Genomic DNA, 24545 nt, shown 5'->3' on the forward strand with positions numbered 1-24545 from the left:
GCCAATGAGATAGGGAAGTCTGCAGCTACCAATCCGCGTAAGGAAAGGGGGCGGGTCTGACTGGAATTCCAGTCGTTTGCTTCCGCTTGACCTCTCAGATCTAATATGGGTCCGGGTTACCAACTGTCGCGGGTTAGGAGTTATTTCGGTTGGGATTCTTCCAACTCAACCCTTTTCCTTGAACCTTAGACATTTCTTACCTAAGAACCCTAAATGAAATCTTGAGGCTTCAGCCGCCAACCCCTGTCCTTCTTTAGCAACAATCTTAAAAGGAGTGCACAAGATAACTGGTTTAGGGTGCTTGCTTTGTCTTAGGGGAAAAAACGACATTTCCCAGGAGGCACCGCGAACCAACGCCGGTACTCTACTTCCCAGAATTCCAGGGTTTCGGCCCTACCGGACAGTCTCTCCTCAGGGTTGGAGACTTCGGGGCCAAGATGGCGACGGGAACGGGGAGTGAGTATCTGAGCAGGTTTTGCATGAAAGGCCTTTGTAGATCCGAGGCTAGGCACCATATTTTTGTTACACGCTTAGGGAGTGGGAGAAGTGGTTTGCTTGAGAGCCCAGGGTTTTCAGACACCTGCGCTCCACAGCATCGTGAAGACCAACATTTGGGGGCCCAGAAATCTGGGGTCTTGTTTCTCAGGGAGGGAGCGGAGGTGTGGGAGAAGCAGCTTAGTGAATCCTAGTGTGTTAGGAGCTCTTCGGGGTAACCGTAAAAGCACTCTAGAAACTTGGGCGTGCAGACGAAAAGATGTTATGAGCCAGACGGAGTAACCGGCACCTCAAAGAGCCATTCATTTTCTGTCCGACGTTTGTGAGGCAGTGGAAGTGGGGCCTTTTAACCATGAGCTTTTCTTGCCACTCAAGAAATTGCATCTCGGGGATTTCAGCCATTTTTCTTTTAGGGGACTGAAAATGTCTTTTAGGCCCGACATTTGGAGTAGAGGATCTAAGAGAAGTAAACAAGTTTATGTTAAGAGGGAGGCGGGGTTGTAGGAGGGGCTGGCCGCTCGGGTTCCTGGGAAATAAGCCCTGAATAAGTTCAAACTGGAATAAAGTCCAGTATTCTTAAAACTGGGCTTTTAGGGAGAACTGCCTAATCTGACATTCCCAATTTTTTAATAAAGCGGAGCTTCAAGCCGTGGCGTTTTAAGAAATAAAATGTTAATAATTCACATGCAACAAATTGGTACCACGGTCACTGGTGGTATTTCACTTGGAGAGGTGAAAATCAAGATTTGGTGATAGTAGCTCACTTTGTCCTAACAAGTTAAATATTTTGTATTAGGCTTTTAGTCCTCTTTTTGGAGATTTTGGAGCTTAGCACTACAGTCTCAGTGGTTGCTTCCAAGGCTTTTTTTTTTTTTTTTCCCCCAGAACACAAGCTGCTGAGTACTGGCCCCACAGAGCCATGGTCCATCCGAGAGAAGCTGTGTTTAGCATCTTCTGTCATGAGGAGTGGAGATCAAAATTGGTAAGATATCTAGGATGTCAGCTTTTCTGGGTCTTAGAAATTGTTAGATACTCTTTCACATTGGTAGATTTCTATAGTTAATCATATTAAGTGGCAAGTAGGCTTTCTTTTTCTTCTTCCCTTTTTTTTTCTGATACAGTCTCCTTCTCTCGCCCAGGCTGCAGTGCAGTGGTGGGGCCACGCCCAGATAATTTTTTTAGTTTTTAGTAGAGACAGAGTTTCGCCGTGTTGTCCAGGCTGGTCTCGAACTCCTGACCTCAGGTGATCCACTGGCCTCAGCCTCCCAAAGTGCTGGGATTACAGGCGTAAGCCACTGCACCTGGCCATACCTGGCTAATTTTGTATTTTTAGTAGAGACAAGGTTTCACCATGTTGGCCACGCTGGTCTCAATCGCCTGACCTCATGATCTGCCCGCCTCGGCCTCCGAAAGTGCTGGGATTACAGGTGTGAGCCACTGCTGCCGGCACTTTTTTTTTTTGAGACAGGGTTGCACTCTGTGGCCCAGGCTGGAGTGCAGTGGTGTGATCTTGGCTCACTGCAACCTCCATGTCTGAGGCTCAAGTGATCCTCCCACCTCAGCCTCTTTAGTAGCTGGGACTACAGGTGCACACCACCATGCCCAGCTAATTTTTTGTATTTTTTTGTAGAGTTGGGGGTTTCATCATGTTTCCTAGGCTGGTCTTGAACTCCTGGGTTCAAGCGATCTGCCCACCTCAACCTCCCAACCTACTGGGATTACGGGTGTGAGCCACCAGGCCGGCTGTATTTTTTTTTTTTTTTTTGAGACGGAGTCTCGCTCTGTCACCCAGGCTGGAGTGCAGTGGCGCCATCTCCACTCACTGCAAGCTCCGCCTCCCAGATTCAAGCCATTCTCCTGCCTCAGCCTCCCGTATAGCTGGGACTACAGGTGCACGCCACCGCGCCCGGCTAATTTTTGTATTTTTTTAGTAGAGAGGGGGTTTCACCGTGTTAGCCAGGATAGTCTCGATCTCCTGACCTCGTGATCCGCCCGTCTCGGCCTCCCAAAGTGCTGGGATTACAGGCATGAGCCACCGTGCCCAGCCTTTATTTTTTTTTAAACAGCTTTATTGAGATATAATTCACATACTATAAAATTAACCTAGTTAAGATGTACAATATAATGGTTTTTAGTATATTCACAGTTGTGCAGCCATCACTACAATCTAATTTTAGAACATTTTCTTTATTTTTATTTTTTTTATTTTTTATTTTTTGAGACTGTTGCTTTGCTGCCCAGGCTGGAGTGCGGTGGCGCAATCTTGGCTCACTGCAAGTTCTGCCTCCTGGGTTCACGCCATTCTCCTGCCTTAGACTCCTGAGTATCTGGGACTACAGGCGCCCGCCGCCACGCCCAGCTAATTTTTTTTATTTTTAGTAGAGACAGGCTTTCACCGTGTTAGCCAGGGTGGTCTCGATCTCCTGACCTCGTGATCAGCCCACCTCGGCCTCCCAAAGTGCTGGGATTACAGGAGTGAGCCCCCGCGCCTGGCTGACATAACGCTTTTAAGGTTCATTCTTTTTTTTTTTTTTTTTTTTTTTTGAGACGGAGTCTTGCTCTGTCGCCCAGGCTAGAGTGCAGTGGCCGGATCTCAGCTCACCGCAACCTCTGCCTCCTGGGTTCACGCCATTCTCCTGCCTCAGCCTCCCAAGTTAAGGTTCATTCTTATATAGCATGTATCAATACTTAATTCCTTTTTTAGCTGAATAATAATCTGTTGTATGAATATACCAAATTTTGTTTTTCCATCGCTTGATAGACAATTGGGTCGTTTCCACTTTTTGACCATTATGAATAAATAATGCTGATGATACGCACATTCGTGTACAATGTTGTGAACAATGTTTTTAATTCTTTTTTTTTTTTGTGGCGGAGTCTCGCTCTGTCGCCCGGGCTGGAATACTGTGGCCGGATCTCAGCTCACTGAAAGCTCTGCCTCCCGGGTTCACGCCATTCTCCTGCCTCAGCCTCCCGAGTAGCTGGGAGTGCAGGCGCCTGCCACCTCGCCCGGCTAGTTTTTTTTTTTTTTTTTTTTTTTTTTTAGTAGAGACGGAGGTTCACCATGTTAGCCAGGATGGTCTCGATCTCCTCACCTCGTGATCCGCCCGTCTCGGCCTCCCAAAGCGCTGGGATTACAGGCTTGAGCCACCGTGCCCGGCCAACAATGTTTTTAATTCTGTTGAGTTTTTTATTCAAGGAGTGAAATTGCTGGGTTATGTAGTAACTCTATTATGTTTGCTTTTTTTTTTTTTTGCAGACAGGGTCTCACTGTCACCCAGGCTGGAGTGCAGTGGTGCAATCTTGGTTCACTGCAACCTCTGCCTCCTGGGCTCAAGTGATTCTCCAGCCTCAGCCTCCTGAGTAGCTGGGACTACAGGCACATGCCATCACCCCCGGCTCATTTTTGTATTTTTTGGTAGGGATGGGGTTTTGCCATGTTGCCCAGGCTGGACTTTTTTTTTTTCTTTTTTTAATTTAAATATTTATGTTTTTATAGAGACGAGGTCCCACTATGTTCTCCAGGCTGGTCTCCAACTCCTGGCCTCAAGTGATCCTCCCAGTTTAGCCTCCTGAATAGCTGGGACTACAGACCCTTGCCATCATGCTTGGCTGATTTTTTGTTTTTTTTGTCACTTGTTGCCCAGGCTGGTCTCGAACTCCTAGGCTCAAGTAATCCTCCCACCTTACACCTTAGCCTTCCAAAGTGCTAGGATTATAGATGTGAGCCATCACTCCCAGCCTAGAACTGTCATCATTTTACCTTTCTTGGTATCAGCCCCCTCACCCCCCCCTTTTTTTTTTGCATCATCCATTATGAATTTAACTCTCTTGCCACATTTATAAACAATTCAGTACTTCGCTGATTGTCATGCTTTCTAGCATTTTGTGTGTGTGTGTGTGTGTGTGTGACAGAGTTTCGCTCTTTTTGCCCAGACTGGAGTGCAGTGGCGCAATCTTGGCTCACCACAACCTCTGCCTCCCGCGTTCAAGTGATTCTCCTGTCTCAGCCTCCCGAGTAGCTGGGATTACAGGCATGTGCCACCATGCCTGGCTAATTTTGTATTTATAGTAGAGGCGGGGTTTCTCCATGTTGGTCAGGCTGGTCTTGAACTCCCGACCTCAGGTGATCCACCCGCCTCAGCCTCCCAAACTACTGGGATTACAGGCGTGAGCCACCATGCCCAGCCTTGTTTGTTTTTTAAATCTGATTTCTGAAGTAATACGTGGCCACCATAAAAACAAAAACACTATAAAGAAAGAGCAACCACAACAAAGATATGGGTTAAAAACTTGAGTTTATTTTTTGTCACACATACAGGAAGTCTAGGCAGTCCACAGCTCTCATAGCAACCTCACAGTGACATTAGAGGCTCAGGATCTTCTCTTTCTGTGCCACCTTCCTCAGCACATAGTTTATCTTCTGGTTATCTTATGGTTCACGGTGGCTGCTTGACCTTCAGCTATCACATCCTTGTTCCATGCAACAAGAAGGAAGGGGGTTGGTAAGAAAGGTCACATTCCTTCCCTTTTAACAACTTTTTTGTGATATAATTGATGTGCAGTAAACTGCACCTTTTTTGGAGGGGAGGTGGAGTCTCACTCTGTTGCCCAGGCTGGAGTGCAGTGGCACAATCTTGGCTCACTGGAACCTCTGCCTCCCAGGTTTAAGTGATTCTCCCACCTCAGCCTCCCTAGTAGCTGGGACTAAAGGCCTACGCCAGCATGCCTGGCTAATTTTTGTATTTTTTGGTAGAGATGGGGTTTTACCATGTTGGCCAGGCTGGTCTTGAACTCCTGACCTCAGATGATCCACCTGTCTTGGCCTCCCAAAGTGCTGGGATTACAGGCGTGAGTACCACACCCCGCCACTGCACATATTTAAAGCATAAGATACGGTACTTTTGAAATATATATACATCTGTGAAACTATCTACAATTAAGGTAATTATAGTATCCGTTAACAGATGAATAGGTAAAGAAAATACGAGATACACACACACACACACACACACACATATATTTATATACACAATGGAATACTATTGAACCATAAAAAAGAGTTAAATCCTCCATTTGTGATTCCATGGTTGAGCCTGGAGGATAGTATGTAAAGTGAAATAAGCCGAACACATAAATACTGTATGATCTCAGTTACATGTGGAATCTAGGAAAAATTACAGACCTCATAGAACTAGAGAATAGAATGGGGCTGGGTGCAGCGGCTCACATCTGTAATCCCAGAACTTTGGGAGGCCAAGGCGGGCAGGTCACTTGAGATGATGAATCGGAGACCAGTCTGGGCAATATGACAATACTGTGTCTCTACAAAAAAACATAAAAATATTAGCTCGGTTTGGTGGTGTGTTTCTATAGTTCTTGCTACTCGGGAAGCTGAGGTGTGAGGATGACTTGAGCCAGGGAGGCAACGTAAGAGACCCTGTTCCCTGCAAAAAAGAAAATTAGCCAGGCATGATGGTGCATCTGTGATTTCAGCTACTTGGGTGGGGCTGCAGTAGGAGGTTGCCTAAGCCTCAGAGGTGGAAGCTATAGTGAGCTATGACTGTGCCATGAAGTCTGGGTGACAAAGTGAGATACTGTCTAAACAAAAACTGTGTTTGTGTGTGTGTGCGTGTGTGTATACACATCACATATATTTGCATATGTGTGTATGTATATACATACGCGTGTGTGTGTGTATATACACAGATGTGTGTACATGTGTACATATATACATATATGTGTATATATATAAACTAAGCTCATTTTTAAACAAAACAGGTAAACTGGTTTGAAATAGAATTTAATCTGTATATTTCCTCACATTTTTATTAGATAGTGTTAAGAATCCTTCTTTTTGGTTGTTTTTTGAGATGGAGTCTTGCTGTGTCAGCCAGGTTGGAATGCAGTGGCACAATCTCAGCTCACTGCAACCTCCACCTCCTGGATTTAAGCGATTGTCCTAGCTCAGCCTCCCGAGTAGCTGTGATTAAAGATGCATGCCACCATGCCTGGCTAATTTTTGTATTTTTAGTAGAGATGGGGTTTCACCATGTTGGCCAGGCTGGTTTCAAACTCCTCATCTCAAGCAATCTGCCCTCCTCAACCTCCCGAAGCGTTGGGATTACAGGCCTGAGTCACCACGCCCAGTCATAGAAAATTAGTGTAAGAATACTTTAGTAAAATTTTTAAATTTTATAATTTTATCAGCAGATACTAAGTCATAAGGTTCAAAATTATATGCAATGTCTTCCTCGCATTATTGTCCCCCCATCTACTGGTGTTAGCAGTTTCTTGTGTCTCTTCAGCATTAATTTTATGTGAGCAAATAAATACTTTCTTTTTCCTCCTCATCCCTGTCATTTTTTAACACACATGATTATATACTATACATGCTGTTCTTTTTTTTTGAATGGCGGAGGGGTTGGTCTCACTCTGTCACCCAGGCTGGAGTGCAGTGGCATGAATTGGGCTCACTGCAGCCTCTTGACTTCTGGGCTCAAGGGATCCTCCCACCTCAGCTGCCCAAGTAACTGGGACCACAGGCCGCAGGTACACACCAGCACACCTTGTCAATTTTTTTTTTTTTTGTAGAGATGGGGTCTCCTTGGGTGGCTTGAACTCCTGGGCTCAAGCTATCCTCTCACCTCTGCCTCCCAGAGTGCTGGGATTATACACACGGCCCATTGCGCACCTCACATTCATTGGTATCTTTTTTTTTTTTTTTTTCCCTTCTTCTTTTTGAGACAGAGTCTCACTCTGTCTCTAGGCTGGAGTGCAGTGGCGAGATCTTGGCTCACTGTGACCTCCGCCCCCCATGTTCAAGAGATTCTCCTGCCTCAGCCTCCTGAGTAGCTGGGACTACAGGTGCGTGCCACCACGCCCAACTAATTTTTGTATTTTTAGTAGAGATGGGGTTTCACCGTGTTGGCCAGGATGGTCTCGATCTCCTGACCTTGTGATCCACCCATCTTGGCCTCCCAAAGTGCTGGGATTACAGGCGTGAACCACCGCGCCTGGCCATTGGCATCTTTTTTATTCCAAAGTTTGAACTCCAAGCCTTGCACTCTCAGCACACCTCTCCTGTTATTTTCTGCTTGATATATAATAAAGCTTTCCTCATTTTGCAGGGTATCAGTTAGCAGAGCAATCAAGCCCTTTGCAGAACCTGGCCGCCCTCCAGATTGGTTCTCTCAAAAAGTAAGTTCCCAAGCAAGTGCTCTTTTAGAGCAGTCTTTGGGTTGTAAAGTAGGTTCTCTGCCAGGCCCTGACTTTTAATTACAAAGCTTTTATACCATGATGTGGAAAAATAGTTGAGAATACACCTTTTTCTTTTTCCTACTGTTTGCTAATCCATCCATGTATGATCATATTAGACCTTTCTTTACTGGTGTTGCATAACAGTTAAGAGCCCAAGCTTGGGAATTAGATCTGGGTTCATTATTACTGCATCTAAAAACTTTGGGCCATGATCCTCTGTTTTTTCATTTGTAAAATAGAGATAAGAGTTGCTTCAGGATTGTTGTGAATTCAGGTAATACATGTAAAACATTTAACACAGTGCCTTGCATGTGATAACTACTTAGTAGATATTAGCTATAAATATTGGCAGTTAGGTTGCCTTTCCCCAAATGCACAAACTCTAGTCCATAAGACTCCCTTTTTCTGTGTCTTGTTTTGATTATTTTGAACTGATTTGATTATAAAGTTACTTGCCCTCCTAGTAAACCACTCCCATCTTACATATAGCTCTCTTCTCTAAATCTGACTCTAATCTCTTGAAACTTTGAAAGGTCATTTCTTTCCAGGCTTGCTCATCACATTTTCACTTTTTTTATAGCATTGTGCTTCCCAATACTCGGAGCTTTTAGAGACCACTGAGACACCAAAGTGAGTACAAAGCCAGGTACTTCAGCCAAATTTCTTTAGTGGAGAGTATTTACTGAGGAATTCTGGTTTATACTTACTTATAATACTGGGTGATATAAAAGTGGTAAAAGCAAGTAGGAGAGGGGATAAATGTTCTCTTACTCGAATATGATTTTTTTTTTTTTTTTTCAATTTTCCACAGACGGAAACGAGGTGAAAAGGGAGAAGTGGTGGAAACTGTTGAAGATGTCATTGTTCGGAAACTGACTGCTGAGAGAGTTGAGGAACTAAAGAAAGTGATAAAGGAAACTCAGGAGAGATATAGGTACTTATCAGAGAGAATGCCAAAAGATTGAGAAAGACATAGGGGCTGTCTTCTTGTACTGGTCGGAACTTTTTAAATAGCAGATTAAAAAACCTAGTCTACCTACCTCTCTTTCTTCCTATAGACGGCTAAAAAGAGATGCAGAACTAATTCAAGCTGGACACATGGACAGCAGACTGGATGAGCTTTGCAATGACATTGCAATGTGGGTTATATTATATTGTTCTTCTGTGCCTCTTTCTTTTTACCCTCTTTTCTACTCAAGTAATCTGGCTTATTTCTTCCAACTACCATCCATTTAGACTTGAGACAGATTCTGGAAGGGGAAAGCGCAGAGTGGCTTGGTGGCTGGGAGGGGGGAGTGAGTCCTAGAAGGCAATGTGATGGAACATTTCAGTATGAAAACATAACTTAGTTCTAACTTAAAAGTGGCTATAGTTTGCCTGGGTGAAGAACTGTGAGTTAGGCACTGTACCCCAGTTCCCTGTTTTGCTGGTTAGAATTCCTGATTAGGCCTTTCTTCCAGAAAGTGCTGGCCTGGCAAAAATATTTCTTTGTAAGGGTTCTGTGAATTCTGGGGAGGAGCCAGAGCTGTCTAGCATCCAACCGTTAATTCCCTGTTTAGGAAAAAGAAATTGGAAGAAGAGGAGGCTGAAGTAAAGAGGAAGGCTACAGATGCTGCATATCAGGGTAAGCTGGACCTAGTATACCTGTTTAGCAATTAATTGCACAGTACTGCATGCTAATGACAGTTGGACTGTTTTATAACATAGAATCCATTGATTTAAATTTGCTTGCAGTTTTCTCTTCTACCAGAATAAAAACATCCCTTAATGTTTAAGAAGAAACTCCTAGAACATGAGTTGTTCTCAGATCTCACTAGACCTTAAATTAACTTTAAGACACAAAGGCTTGATAAGAAGATATTCAACATAATGTTTTATTTTTTATTTTTTATTTTTTTTTTTGAGACGGAGTCTCGCTCTGTTCCCCAGGCTGGAGTGCAGTGGCCGGATCTCAGCTCACTGCAAGCTCCGCCTCCCAGGTTTACGCCATTCTCCTGCCTCAGCCTCCCGAGTAGCTGGGACTACAGGCGCCCACCACCTCGCCCGGCTAGTTTTTTGTATTTTTTAGTAGAGACGGGGTTTCACAGTGTTAGCCAGGATGGTCTCGATCTCCTGACCTCGTGATCCGCCCGTCTCGGCCTCCCAAAGTGCTGGGATTACAGGCTTGAGCCACCGCGCCCGGCCTCAACATAATGTTTTAGAAGTCAAGAGCCTGTGAAAAGATTGAGAATAGCTCAGTCATTGGATGAGGGGAAAAATTTAAGCATTTACAACTCTAGGAATACATGCTGTGAGCCAGTGAGGTCTTTGCCTGTTTTTGTTTTTGTTTTTCCCCCAGGCTGAGTTTTGCTCTTGCTGTGCAAGCTGGAGTGCAGTGGCGCGATCTTGGGTCACTGCAACCTCCGTCTCCCAGGTTGAAGTGATTCTCCTGCTTCAGCCTCCCGCGTAGCTGGCATTACAGGTGCCTGCCACCACGCCCGGCTAATTTTTGTATTTTTAGTAGAGATAGGGTTTCGCAGGCTGGCCTCAAACTCCTGACCTCAGGTAATCCACCTGCCTTGGCCTCCCAAAGTGCTGGGATTATGGCCGTGAGCCGCCGCACCCAGCCTACCTGTTCTTAAAAGCAGAATATTAATAAGTTGCTAAAGAGAATATTAAAGGGTGTTTAAACTACTTTCCCACTCCAAGGACCTTTGGGATAATTAAGTAGTTTGCGATTGTTAAAGGAGATTGCTTAGTGTGAAAATTGCCCTTAGGAAAAATTATATTAAAGTTATCCATCTCCAGAAGTGTTAAAGCTTTCTAATTCAGACTCATTGTGTTGCTTTAGTAATGCAACATTCCTATTTGTCCTTTATTGTATAATAGAATACTGTCAAGTTTCATTTATTTAATCTTGAAGATTTGGACATTGTTCTCTTTTATGTTCTAGCTCGTCAAGCAGTAAAAACACCCCCCCGGAGGTTACCCACTGTGATGGTTCGCTCTCCTATAGATTCTGCCTCCCCAGGAGGTGATTATCCACTTGGGGACTTGACTCCAACCACTATGGAAGAGGCTACCTCTGGGGTGAGTATATTTCCTTCTGTGGGAATTGATAAGTGAAGGGGCAATAAGCCGGCAGAGCTGAGTGATGAGGAAACCACTTTTGGCCTAGAGGCAACTTCCTCTCTTGATCTGAATGCTAAAGACTTAATTTACCATGTTCTGTGCTCTGAGATAAGAACGGACCTAAAAGCATTGAGGCTTTTGACCTTTCTGAGAGATAGGTAAAAAACTATTTTAAGGAATTGTTTCATACTAGCCTTATGAAATTCCTGTGAAATAAGGGACAAAATCCTTTTAAATGTAATACTGGAGTTCATAAAAGGCAGGTTGGGCGGGATGGTTGAGTCATTGTGGGTTTGAGTGGATGAAGGAGAAGATTGTGGGGAAGAAAAGTATGGCTAAGAGCAGGAGGGATAGAGGGTTTCTGGGCAGTTCCACTCAGGACTAATAAAATAATAGTTAGACACACTAACCCATACAGATTAGTAGGGAACCTTCCATAGTTTGAGAAGTCAGATAAAGGTTCTCTGTTGTCTCTTAGGTAACCCCCGGGACTTTGCCGAGTACCCCAGTCACCTCGTTTCCTGGGATTCCTGACACCCTTCCTCCAGGCTCTGCACCCTTAGAAGCCCCCATGACCCCAGTAACAGATGATTCACCCCAGAAAAAGATGCTTGGACAGAAAGCAACTCCACCCCCCTCCCCTCTGCTGTCAGAGCTCTTGAAGAAGGGCAGCCTCCTGCCTACTAGCCCCAGACTGGTATGGAGACTTCTGTGGGTGTTTGAGAGCTGTGGTGATTTAGTACTTGGAAGGGAGTGCCTGGGACCTAAAATGTGACATGGGGAATAAAAGTTCAAAAGAGGAAAAGATCTCCTAATTAAATGTTAATTTTTTAAAAATACAGTAAGTTGATAGTACCCATGGGTCCTGAGGTATCTGAATCACAATTATTTTGGTTCTCTTCTCCAGAGAACTCTTGTCACATAAGTTTTGAACATTATAGTTTAGAGTTTCCCTTGAGTCTTAAATTATTCTCCGTGGATATTAACTATTAGTTCTCATGAAGTTTGATCAACTGCTGGAGCTTTGTTGGGAAATGGTAGTAAAGGAAAGCTTGAGTGTAGCCTTCACCTCTATTCTTCCCTGGTAGGTCAATGAGAGTGAAATGGCTGTGGCTTCTGGCCACCTGAACAGTACAGGTGTCCTCCTGGAGGTAGGCGGGGTCCTTCCCATGATACATGGTGGGGAGATACAGCAAACACCCAATACTGTTGCAGCCTCCCCTGCTGCATCAGGTAAGTTACCACTTTTCCTTTACAACCTCAGAGGTGTTGAACTTGACACTGACTCAGTTTCACTGTTTGTTACTAAGCAGTTGTCAGTCCTAGATTTAAAGCCCAACTTTTTCTAACCTTTTTTTGGAGCTACTTTACCTGGTAAACAATGTAGTCTCCGTATTATAAAGCCATCTATCTTCAAGATACTGATAGCCCTGATTGACCACTGCATGGATATTGAGAGTAATATTGAGCTGCTTTCTTAGGGCTTACAAAATCAAGGTGCTAGAGATACCTAAGATTATAGAATAGTGGAATAAGATTTGGAACCAGAGAACTGGGCTTGAATCTCAGGCCTGCCACACATTGGTTTTGTGACCTTGGATAGGTAACTTAGCTTTTGAGCCTCAGTTTCCTTTTTTATTGTAACATATATACTTTACAAGGATGTGATGAGAATTTAATGAGGTAGAAAGTATAAAGCAGGGAAGGAAAAAAAGCTCCATAGAATACCATACAAACCTTATTGGTATTTGAATGGTGTTAAACTTGGGTGGTTTTACAATATGCTGAACTTCAGCAGAAGTGACAGATTTATTCATACCAGTTTTTTGTTTCTTGATGATTAATTTTCCTCTGAGGAAAAATTACCACCTTTTTTTTTTTTTTTTTGGAGATGGAGCCTCGCTCTGTCGCCCAAGCTGGAGTGCGGTGGCACGATCTTGGCTCCCTGCAGTCTCCACCTCCTGGGTTCAAGGGTTCAAACAGTTCTCCTCCCTCAGCCTCCTGAGTAGCTGGGATTACAGCGCCCGCCACCACACCTGGCTAATTTTTTTTTTTTTTTGTATTTTTGTATTTTTAGTAGAGGCAGGGTTTTACTATGTTGCCCAGGCTGGTCTCAACCTCTTGACCGCAAGTGACCCACCTGCCTTGGCCTCCCAAAGTGCTTGCATTACAGGCATGAGCCACTGCATCTGGCCTCACCACCCATTTTTTATATATGTTGTGTGTTCTAGTGCTTTGGTTCATTCCTAACTTGGAGGAAGATCTTAAGTAAGGTTAGAGAGGGTAAGGATATAGGTGATGAACTTACTCAGTGCAGGAGTTGCTCTCATCCTTTGAGACCATAAGAATTTTCTTAGTTGAGTCTTCAAGTAGCTATTGCTTCTTGTTTATGTGCTTTCTTCTTACTTCATTTTGTGTACCTCTTTATATGTTAGGTGCTCCCACTCTTTCCCGGCTTTTAGAAGCTGGTCCTACACAGTTCACCACACCTCTTGCTTCCTTCACTACTGTTGCCAGTGAGTCTCCAGTTAAACTTGTGCCACCCCCTGTAGAGTCTGTGTCCCAAGCTACCATTGTCATGATGCCTGCGCTGCCAGCACCATCCTCTGCTCCGGCTGTCTCCACTACTGAAAGTGTAGCTCCAGGTGCGTCCCTGAGCAGCCACAAGGTCTAAAATTTCATTTTGAGCTTCAGTTAGGGAAAAATGACCAAGAGCATCAGCTCCAATTCAGATGCTTCTTCTCTGTTCTACATAGACATGTGCCATCTTTATCCTTAGAAATAAATATCCTTAGATGTGAGAAGAGGTGGGTGGGCATTTATGTATTGCAGGAAGACGCTAAGTGTACAGATGTGAGCAGGCTTGAGATTATGTTCTCACCTTTCTAGATAAAACTGGGGAGAAGAAAACATAGGCACATGTATGATGACTCTTTCTGATCTTAAGTGTTTGGATATTTGACATCTGTCTATAGCGCTGATGTGATCTCAAGTGGTCACTTTATACCCAGTAAGCTTCTGAGATGGCTTTTCTCTTTCTATTATTCAGTGAGTCAGCCCGATAACTGTGTTCCCATGGAGGCTGTGGGGGATCCACATACTGTGACTGTTTCCATGGACAGCAGTGAAATATCCATGATCATCAATTCTATCAAAGAAGAGTGTTTTCGATCAGGGGTAGCAGAGGCCCCTGTTGGATCAAAGGCTCCCAGCATAGATGGGAAGGAAGAATTAGATCTGGCTGAGAAGATGGATATTGCTGTGTCTTACACAGGTGAAGAGCTGGATTTTGAGACTGTTGGAGACATCATTGCCATCATTGAGGACAAGGTAACTCTTCAGTGAAGCCCCAAAGAATCTCATGGGTCCTACATAGGCTTCTCTCTTCAGCCTTACTTTGCTGCTGTTTTTTTTTTTTTAAGAGACAGAGTCTTGCTCTGTCATCCAGGCTGAAGTGCAGTGGCACGATGTTGGTTCACTGTTACCTCTGCCTCCCAGACTCAAGTAATTCTTGTGCCTCAACCTCCTGAGTAGTTGGGACTACAGGCACGTGCCACCATGCCTCACTAATTTTTTGCATTTTTAGTAGAGATGAGTTTTGCCATGTTGGCCAGGCTAGTCTCAAACTCCTGGCCTCAAGTGATCTACCCACCTCGGCCTCCCAAAGTGCTGAGGTTACAGGCATGAGCCACCATGCTTGGCTTCTTTACTTCTTACAGTAAGAATTACTTAACTCTCCTACTTCTGCCCATCCCCATCTTTGTAGCCCTAACATACTAGTCATCTCCCCAGGCCTACCCATGTTACTGGTTTGCATGGAACAGGTGCTTGTTCATTGTTTGCCTCCACTACATGGAAAAAATGGAGAGAAAAGATGCAGATTCAAGCCATCACATTTGGTGCTAACAAAAATTGAGGGACTTGGGCTTCTTTCTGTGACCTCAATAGTCTTGTGTTTTGTGGGACAGGTAGATGATCATCCTGAAGTGCTGGATGTGGCAGCAGTGGAAGCAGCACTGTCATTTTGTGAAGAAAATGATGATCCTCAATCCCTGCCTGGCCCCTGGGAGCATCCTATCCAGCAGGAGCGGGACAAGCCAGTACCTCTCCCTGCACCAGAAATGACAGTCAAGCAAGAGAGACTGGACTTTGAGGAAACGGAAAACAAGGGAATACATGAACTAGTGGACATCAGGGAACCCAGTGCAGAGATCAAGGTGGAACCTGCAGAACCAGAATCAGTCATTTCAGGGGCCGAAATAGTAGCTGGAGTTGTTCCAGCCACAAGTATGGAGCCACCGGAACTCAGGAGTCAGGACTTAGATGAGGAACCGGGAAGTACTGCGACTGGAGAGATTGTTGAAGCAGATGTTGCCATTGGGAAAGGCAATGAGACTCCACTGACAAATGTGAAGACAGAGGTACTTAATAAAGATCAGGGGCTGGGGAGATGGAGGGTTATACCTTAAGTAAGAAGTGACAGCTTAGGCTTTTTGGTTTTCCAGTTGCATTCCTGAGTTCTGACATGTTTGATGGTCCAAAGCCCGTAGGCTGTGATTAGTGTTATATATACTTATTCCTGTGAAGGTGACCATTGGAGTCACATTACATGAGTAGGACTTAGAATTTCTTCTATGGTCTCATTATCATTGAAGAATAAAGTTGTTTGAGCTGTAGTGATTTACCGGTACTTAGGGTTTTTTTTTTCTTTTCTGGTTTTCAGGCATCCCCTGAAAGCATGTTGTCTCCATCACATGGCTCAAATCCCATTGAAGATCCTTTAGAAGCAGAGACTCAGCACAAGTTTGAAATGTCAGGTAAATAAAGTCCTCTTTAACTAACTTGAAATCATTTGCTTTGGCTTCTGAGGGATTGTGGGTTGTGGGCAAGTAGAGGAGGTAGAACAGGTCAGCATGGAAAGGAGAGCTGCAGGGGATTATGGTCCATAGGAAGGGGAAGGTTAAGGTGGAAAAATCTTCAGGTAGTCTTTCTCTCCTCTGCAGACTCATTGAAAGAAGAATCAGGGACTATTTTTGGAAGCCAGATAAAGGTATTTCAGACTTTTCTTTATTCCTCTTGCCATGTGATTAGATTTCCCTATAGCACTACTTTTTAATGAATTTCAGTAAAGTCGCATTTTTATTCTCTGATAAGAGACTGGTATGGAGTTGCGTGGGGAAAAGCTGCAGTAGACAGGCGTAATGGGAGTACTGTAGCAACAGGTGCCTCCCATATGAAACATCTTGTGAATATCACAGTCCTTAAGAAGCCTTGATACACTTAGAGTGATTTGGAGTGAATAAGCATACCAGAACCAAGGAGAACATACAGGAATCCAGTTTATTAATTAGACTATCCAAAAAAAATCATCCAAAGTTTTCTTTTTATAATTATTAAAGCAGTAGTAACAGAGACTTAAAGAATGCGATGTGAGCTTGCTCCATCAGATGAGACACAAAATAAAAATTATTTTTGATAACTTTGTATCCAGGGTCAGAGTTACTCTTGAACAAGGGGAAAGAAGGAACGCCTCTTAGCTTAGTCTTAAGTAAGTAGCTTTTTTTTCTTTCTTTTTAAAAGATCCTGGGTATTATTCTTTGTCCAGGTTCTAAATTACTTAAGTCAGTGTCTTTAAGTAGATGGTAGTACAAGTGATAGACAGCTAAGTCAGGAAACAGCGTGAGGTCATTTCTAGAACTAATTCTAACCCAAAAGACAGATCATGTTTAATGATGCTTTGCTGGATAGCTTTGCTTGCATTTGTTGACTGGAGCATACTGTGTCTAAGGATGCCCCAGGTGAGGATGAGGAGGAAGATGGTGTCAGTGAAGCAGCCAGCCTAGAGGAGCCTAAGGAAGAGGATCAAGGAGAAGGTTATTTGTCAGAAATGGATAATGAACCTCCCGTGAGCGAGAGTGATGATGGCTTCAGCATACACAATGCTACACTGCAGTCACACACACTGGCAGACTCCATCCCCAGCAGCCCTGCTTCTTCACAGTTGTGAGTATCTGAGATTCTTCCTTTGAGGCCAAGGCAGTGAAGGTGAGGAGAGGATCTTTTCCTCCCTCCCTCCCTCCCTCCCTCCCTCCCTTCCTTCCTTTTCTTTACTCTCTTCTCTCTCCTCTTCTCTCTTCTCCTCTCTTCTCTTCTCTTCTCTTCTCTCCTTTCTTTTCTTTTCTTTCTTTTCTCTCTTCCTCCCTCCCTCCCTCCCTCCCTCCCTTCCTTCCTTCATTCCTTCGTTCCTTTCTTTCTCACTCACCCATGCTGGAGGGCAGTGGTGCGATCTCAGCTTACCGCAACCTCCACTTCTTAGGCCCAAGCAATCCTTCCACCTCAGCCTCCTTAGTAGCTGGGACTACCGGCCTGCACCACCACACCCTGCTAATTAAAAAAAATTTTTTTAATAGAGACCAAGTTTTGCCATGTTGCCCAGGCTGTTCTCAAACTCCTGAGCTCAACAGTTGCCTCGGCCTCCCAAAGTGCTGAGATTACAGGCATGAGCCACCATACCTGGTCTTTTTCTTTATTTTTAAATTTTCGTTTTTAAAAAATGTTCTTTTAAGAGACAGGATCTCTCTATGTGGTCCAGTCTGGTCTTGAACTCCTGACCTCAAGCAGTCTTCTTGCCTTGACATCCCAAAGCACTAGAATTAGAGGCATGAGCCACAATGCCTGGCCTGATCTTTTCTTTAGTGTTTCCCTTTTTTGGCCTGGAATAAACAGTTGACAAAAATTATTAGGGCTGGGCATCATGGCTCACACCTGTAATCCCAACACTTTAGGAGGCTAAGGCAGGAGGATTGCTGGAACCCAGGAGTTCGAGACCAGCCTGGGCAACACAATGAGACCCTATCTCTACAAAAAAATTAAAAAATTAGCTGGGCATGGTGGTATGCACCTGCAGTCCCAGCTACTTGGGAGGCTGAGGTGAGAGGATTGAGTCTGGCAGGTTGAGGGTGCAGTGAACATGATCACGCCACTGCACTCCAGCCTAGGGGACAGAGTGAGACCCTGTCTCAAAAAAAAAAAGAGATAATTATATATATAATATGTATTTTTTTTTTTTAAACTTGTGCCTAGTGGAATTGCTGTATCTCTATTTCAGCTCTGTTTGTAGCGAGGATCAGGAAGCTATTCAGGCACAGAAAATTTGGAAGAAAGCCATCATGCTTGTATGGAGAGCTGCAGCTAATCATAGGTGAGTGGGCTTTACCAGTCAGTAGGTTCATTTTCTCTACTCTTCATTGTTGGTGACTGGAAAAAAGTCTGAGTAGGCTTCTGTGGAACTGCTGGTATTGGTTCTTACTATCTTCAGCTACTTAGAGTAAGTTCCTTCCCTGTTCTTCTGGAGAATGTCAGTAATTGCACCTTATTCCTTTTGGACAGGTATGCCAATGTCTTCCTGCAGCCTGTTACAGATGACATAGCACCTGGCTACCACAGCATTGTGCAGAGGTGAGCCATGGTTCACTCAGCATGGTAACTTGCCTGAATTATAAGTTGTCCAGTCTTAGTGAAAGTTTTGCTTTAGATAGAAAGTTTAAAGCAAGTAAGTTTATGGTTTTGCTATAAGGGGCACTAAGTACTAAACTGATGATTCCAGTGGCTGGATCACCACTGATAGTCTAAAAGAATAAATCCCCACTGGGAGTGGTGGCTCACACCTGTAATCCCAGCACTTTGAGGGTGCTGAGGTGGGTGAATCACTTGAGCCCAGGAATTCAAGACTAGCCTAGGCAACATGGCGAAACCCCCTCTCTATAAAAAATACAAAACTTATGGCCGGGCGCGGTGGCTCAAGCCTGTAATCCCAGCACTTTGGGAAGCCGAGACAGGCGGATCACGAGGTCGGGAGATCGAGACCATCCTGGCTAACACAGTGAAACCCCGTCTCTACTAAAAAATACAAAAAAACTAGCCGGGCGAGGTGGCGGGCACCTGTAGTCCTAGCTACTCGGGAGGCTGAGGCAGGAGAATGGCATGAACCCGAGAGGAGGAGCTTGCAGTGAGCTGAGATCCGGCCACTGCACTCCAGCCTGGGTGACAGAGCAAGACTCCATCTCAGAAAAAAAAAAAAATACAAAACTTAGCCAGGTGTGGTGTCGCGCATTTGTAGTCCCAACTACCTGGGAGGCTGAGGTGGGAAGGATTGCTTGAGCTTGGAAGTTCGAGGCTGCAATGAACCATGATTGTGCCACTGCACTACAGCCTGAGTGACAGAGCCAGGCCCTGTCTCCAAAAAAAAAAAACTAAAACTCCCTTTATTGTCTTTCTCAGTGCTTATTATATAGATTGTTTCATGGGTTAAGTGCATGTTTTGGGGTAAGGGGTTAGCATTTAAGTCCTGGCAGCTGTGAATAAAGGTATATATGAGAAAGTCTGTATGATGATAATGTATTCAGAGATCTGGGTGAGTCCTCTTCCCACCCACACTGCCACTTACTCCTGTTCTTTTTTTTAGGCCTATGGATTTGTCAACTATTAAGAAAAACATAGAAAATGGACTGATCCGAAGCACAGCTGAATTTCAGCGTGACATTATGCTGATGTTTCAGAATGCTGTAATGTACAATAGCTCAGACCATGATGTCTATCACATGGCAGTGGAGATGCAGCGAGATGTCTTGGAACAGATCCAGGTACTTTGAGGATCTTTTGTGTTTCAGCAAGGATGAAATTAAAATACTCAAGGGGAGAATTCATATTGATGCCAAGAAGGATTGCTGTGGCTTTTACTTGGATAGCTATCAGGGACACATTGAAAACGTAATATTTTGTTCTTGCGGAATTTGTTTTTATTTTCTGTGGTGTGGTGAAAGAGTTGTGATACAATATTCTACCTTTCTTGGGCAATTAATTGCAGTTTCATAAAGTTTTTAAATAAATTTTTTAAAAAATGGTGTATGCATATTTTTTAATTACATCAAGTACCTGGTACATAGTAGATGCTCAGCAAATAAGAGTTTCTCCTTTGCTTTTCCCTACTTTTATCCTGTGATTGCATTACCAGGTACTTTTTGGGGTGTTGAACTTGGAAGAATGTTACAAATCTTCGCACGATCTGTCAAATTACTTAAATTGCTGAATGATCTTTGGATCATTCCAGTTTTATTCTTTTTCTCATTCCTGGAGGATAGAGATTTGATCCTATGTTATAGCAAAAAAAGAGGGTTACTTGATTCTTTAGCATCCCTATTGCAACTGGAATTAAAAGTTAATATGCTAAACTTCCAATCAGTCAAAATATATTTGAGCCAGAAGAGTACTGTACAAAGTTCTATTTACAGTGCTTAAAGTGTACTTGATTTGTCCCTACTAAATCAGGTCTCCATGGCCTACCCTATTTCTTCTCCCTGCAGCAATTCTTGGCCACGCAGTTGATTATGCAAACATCCGAGTCTGGGATCAGTGCTAAAAGTCTTCGAGGGAGAGATTCTACTCGCAAACAGGATGCTTCAGAGAAGGTGAGGTGATCAGGAAGGAACCTGTGTGCCAGTGTTCCAGTAGTAGAAGTCTGAAGTATCCAAGGAACCTTATGTTACTACTTGGTACTGTTGGGCTTCTAGATTCCAATGATATACAGACACATAGATCTTAGAATGGTGGTTGTTCGCACCCATCTAAACATTGAATAAGCCTGTTGTAACCGAAAGACCCAGTCACATGGGAGAAATCGTGAGTAGGGGAATTATTAATTCCTCTGGGAGAGTGCTGTCAAGGCGGGGGAAATGGCTTAGCCTGCAGCAGTTGGGGACCATCAGTTTCTGTTCTAGAGGCGTAATGGCCAGATTGCTTTTGGATCTCTTTCCTCTTGTTCTTGAGTTTTTAAATTTTGTCCTTGTGTGTGTGGTGCTTGTGTCTCTGTCCTGAGGTTTGGGGTGCTTGTGGCTGAGAGTTTCTGTGGAACCTGATCAGTGTTTGTTTGTCCTCTAACAGGACAGTGTCCCAATGGGCTCTCCTGCCTTCCTTCTCTCTCTCTTTGTAAGTATTGAATGGCTGCGAGGGGTGGTGTTGCCACAAAGATTCTCAGCTCTTAATGGGGGTGGGTGGCAGAGGGAAATCCAACATGCAGACTGTGGCAGTGTCTTGAACTTCTGTTTATTCAGGTCATTGAATAAGAAACTCTTTTCTTCTGCATTTCTGTCTTTCTGCATGTGTGTGTGTGTGGGCTGGGTAGGGACTGTTTTTGAGATCACTGGGCTGAAATGTATTCTAGGAGTGAAGGATCTAGTGAAGGATCTCATCATTTCCTGACTTCACCTTTTACCAATTCTTTTCTTAACAAATTTAAAATTGGTCAGAGCAGGAGCTGCTAGCTGGCTTTTTAACAGTGTTCCTCATAATGGCAGTACTCAGCACATAGTTTTTCTCTTGTCTACTAAAATTAAGTTGTAAGACGAATGTAACAAACACTTAGTAAAATTTAAGCTAAAGAACTCAGTATAGGCTGGGTATGGTGGTTTACGTCTATAATTCCAACACTTTGGGAGGCTGAGGTAGAAGGATTGCTTGAGCCCAGGATTTTGAGACCAGCTTGGGCAACATAGGGAGACTATGTCTCTACAAAATTTAAAAATGGCAACAACAACAAAAAAACCAACTAGCTGTGCAGCAGAGTGGTGCGCACCTGTGGTCCCCAGCTACCAGCTACTCAGAAGGCTAAGGTAGGAGCGTCACTTGGGCCCAGGAGGTCAAGGCTGCATTGTTCATACCACTGCACTCCAGCCTGGGTGACAGAACGAGACCTTGTCTCCAAAGAAAAAAAAAATCTCAGTAATAATGGCCACTGCGACCGGGTGCAGTAGCTCACACCTGTAGTCCCAGCACTTTGGGAGGCTGAGGTGGGCTGATCATCTGAGGTCGGGAGTTCAAGACCAGCCTGACCAACATGGAAAAACCCTGTCTCTACTAAAAAAAATACAAAATTAGCTGGGCGTAGTGGCACACACCTGTAATCCCAGCTTCTTGGGAGGCTGAGGCAGGAGAATCGCTTGAACCCAGGAAGTGGAGGTTGCCCTGAGCTGAGATCGCACCATTGTACTCCAGCCTGGGCAACAAGAGCGAAACTGTCTCATACAAAAAAAAGAAAAAAAAAGAACGTGACCACTGCATCAGTGGTGGCTGCTGGAATTACAGATAAGCTTAGGGGAGCTAACCTAAAGACTTTTATTACTTTCCTTCATAAATTAACTGGCTCTGACTCTGTGTTGTTCATTATGGGACAGTGAGGTATGAGGTAATGGAAGGGCATCAGGCTAGAAAACTACAAGGTCTTAAGGTCACTGGATAATCTCTTGGGGCATTGTTTTCCTTGGTGTGTGATGAAGCTAATATAATGAGGTACTTGTCCAGCCTACCTCACAGGGATGTTGTGAGGATAAAATGAGATAATAGATATGAAACTGGCTGGGAAAAAAAAGAAAAAGCATTATACACATGCAAGATTACCACCTTTTTATTTTCCCTGTTGCGTCATGGGCAACTTATGTTCATGGACTCTAAAAATTTTAGAGTCCTTGCATATTAGAAATGTAAAAATGGCCTGGCCCAGCAAAGGTTTCAGTAATTCATCTTGCCTACAGGCTGTACCACAGACAGAACATTATAATCTCCGTTCTTTCTTATTGGCCTACAACAGTGACTCTGGATCCCCCAAGCAAAGCATTTGGCTGGCTATTGCAAGGCTGGTTAATGGGATCTTTTATCTATTGAAGACAGCAAAATATTGCACAAGAGGAAGGAGCTGGGCTGCAGGGAGAGAGCAGCAGATGGAAAGAAGCCTTCTAATTATCCTGATCTCATGGAAAACCACTGTCAGGAGGTGCTAGGGAACTAGTGCCAGGGTCAGTCTGCAGGAAAGGCCTTTCTTATAGGGACCAGCAGTTGGACAGGTACGTTAGTCAAGAACCTCACTACCCATTGCCCATTCTGACTCTCCTACCTTTCTTTTACTCTCCTGTTCTTTTGCACATGATTTGGGCCTGGGTGGGATGACTAAAGTTATTCTGTGGGACCCTAGGTGAATTCCAAGGACCTTTGTGGTGGGCATGAGCAAGATACTCCATCCTACATTTCCTCTCATAAACTACCAGGTGTTCTTTACCCACTCTATGGGAAGACAGAAATATGCCCCTCATCCCTCTGGATTTTTCTGCTGATTCTCTTCTCCCCTCTTCCCCAAGAAACCAAATCCCCAACTTTTCTGTTGCACCATCCCTTGTCTCCTGACCAACTCATGCTCCCTTTCTTTCTCTGCCTGTCATCTAGGATGGAGGAACCAGGGGACGCCGCTGTGCCATTGAAGCAGATATGAAGATGAAAAAGTGAAGCCTCAGAGTACCCTCTTTGAGCTGAACCTAAAATAAAAGTAAACAAGATAGAGCTTGGGCTTGCAGGCCCAGTTCCAGAGGTGGAAGTTACAGAAGAGGAGGTACCTGGGCCACACGACATGAGCTGGAAAATCTCTCTTAGAGATTTGGAGTAGCACAATTGCCTGTTTTAGGGCAGAAACCATGGGCTATGTTAATGTCCTAATGTGTAGCTAGCAGATTATAGCTAGTTTGTATTGTCTTGTCAATTGTACAGACTTTTTTTTTAAAAAAAAAAAAAACCTGTGAAATGTGTGTGTATACAATAAATGAAAAAAAAAAAAACTCTAGCCTTTGGCTTGTTCTCTCTCTCTCTCTGTGTGTGTGTGTGTGTGTGTATTTGAAACTTGTGGTTTCTTCTGCATAACTATTTCATTTGTGGGAATGAGATTGTTACAGGTGAAAAGTGGTCTTATGAACTGCTTACTGTAGTGTGGGAAGGTAAGTAACCAGAATTGAGTTTATAGTTAATATACCTTAAAGTGTTGCATTGCACAGGAAAGACAGCCTTATTCAGATTTTCGTGAATGTTTCGGAAAAGTGAGGTTTTCAGAATTCTGTTCATGGCATTGCTTAAAGAAGATTAGAGCATGGACATACGTAACACTGACCCTTATCTCAGGAACATTTGTCTCACTTAATGCTATCTTTGCAGATGGTATTTCTAGGATAGTGTTACCATTTTTTTTCCTGTTTTTATGGTTAAGGACTCTGTATAAAGAGTTCTTGGCAGCCGGGCACAGTGGCTCATGCCTGTTAACCCAGCACTTTGGGAGGTCAAGGCTGGCAGATCACCAGGTGAGGAGTTTGAGACCAGCCTGGCCAATATGGTGAAACTCCATCTCTACTAAAAATGCAAAAATTATCTGGGCGAGGTGGCGCGTGTCTGTAGTTCCAGCTATTTGGGAGGCTGAGGCAGAAGAAGTGCTTGAACCCAGGAGGCGGAGGTTGCAGTGAGCGGACATGGCGTCACTGCACTCGAGCCTGGGCGACAGCAAGATTCCATAAAAAAAAAAAAAAAAAAAAAAATAGCCCAACACTTTGGGAGGCTGAGACGGGAGGATCTCTTGAGCCCAGGAGTTCGAGACTGGCCTGGACAACAAAGTGAGACCCTCTCAAAAAAAAAAAAAAAAAAAAATTAGCCCAGCATGGTGGTGTGCACCTGTAGTCACAGGAAGCTGAGGCTGGAGGATCTCTTGAGCCATGGAATTCAAAGTTGCATAGACCTATAGTTGCATCACTGCACTCCAGCCTGGGTGAAAGAGCAAGACCCTTTCTCAAATAAATGTAGTTCTTAACATTGCTGTT

The 24545-nt window shown here is 44.0% G+C and overlaps 1 protein-coding gene across 8 annotated transcripts; it reads left to right on the top strand.

The window, feature by feature from the left end:
* The first annotated feature begins 64 nt into the window (after nt 1-64).
* On the top strand, nt 65-23518 carry BRD8 (bromodomain containing 8). 8 transcript variants are annotated; one of them, XR_004228919.1, is made up of 23 exons: nt 65-456; nt 1381-1477; nt 7626-7695; nt 8336-8385; nt 8567-8689; nt 8814-8894; nt 9315-9379; nt 10688-10824; nt 11345-11563; nt 11955-12099; nt 13302-13511; nt 13916-14196; nt 14835-15287; nt 15590-15683; nt 15870-15916; nt 16655-16869; nt 17975-18067; nt 18256-18324; nt 19331-19508; nt 20229-20333; nt 20806-20850; nt 22584-22760; nt 23137-23507. XR_004228919.1 is itself a non-coding variant. In XM_023195463.2 (22 exons), the coding sequence occupies exons 1-22, from the start codon at nt 438-440 to the stop codon at nt 23194-23196; spliced, it is 2856 nt and encodes a 951-aa protein (XP_023051231.1). In that variant the 5' UTR covers nt 65-437; the 3' UTR covers nt 23197-23518. The 8 variants fall into 8 exon arrangements, 4 of the variants coding, with proteins under 4 accessions (XP_023051231.1, XP_031791352.1, XP_023051238.1 ...); XR_004228920.1 differs by having other exon boundaries at nt 13419-13511; XR_004228921.1 differs by lacking the exon at nt 13302-13511.
* Nucleotides 23519-24545: the final 1027 nt, after the last annotated feature.

Source organism: Piliocolobus tephrosceles, chromosome 4, assembly GCF_002776525.5.
Source record: "Piliocolobus tephrosceles isolate RC106 chromosome 4, ASM277652v3, whole genome shotgun sequence".
Lineage (NCBI taxonomy): Eukaryota > Metazoa > Chordata > Mammalia > Primates > Cercopithecidae > Piliocolobus > Piliocolobus tephrosceles.

Bases quoted from the DNA above. Each gene is read 5' to 3' on its own strand.
- BRD8 (XM_023195463.2), top strand. The intron at 8,690-8,813 runs GTACTTATCAGA...TTCTTCCTATAG, and splicing joins GAAACTCAGGAGAGATATAG to ACGGCTAAAAAGAGATGCAG. The intron at 12,100-13,301 runs GTAAGTTACCAC...TTTATATGTTAG, and splicing joins AGCCTCCCCTGCTGCATCAG to GTGCTCCCACTCTTTCCCGG.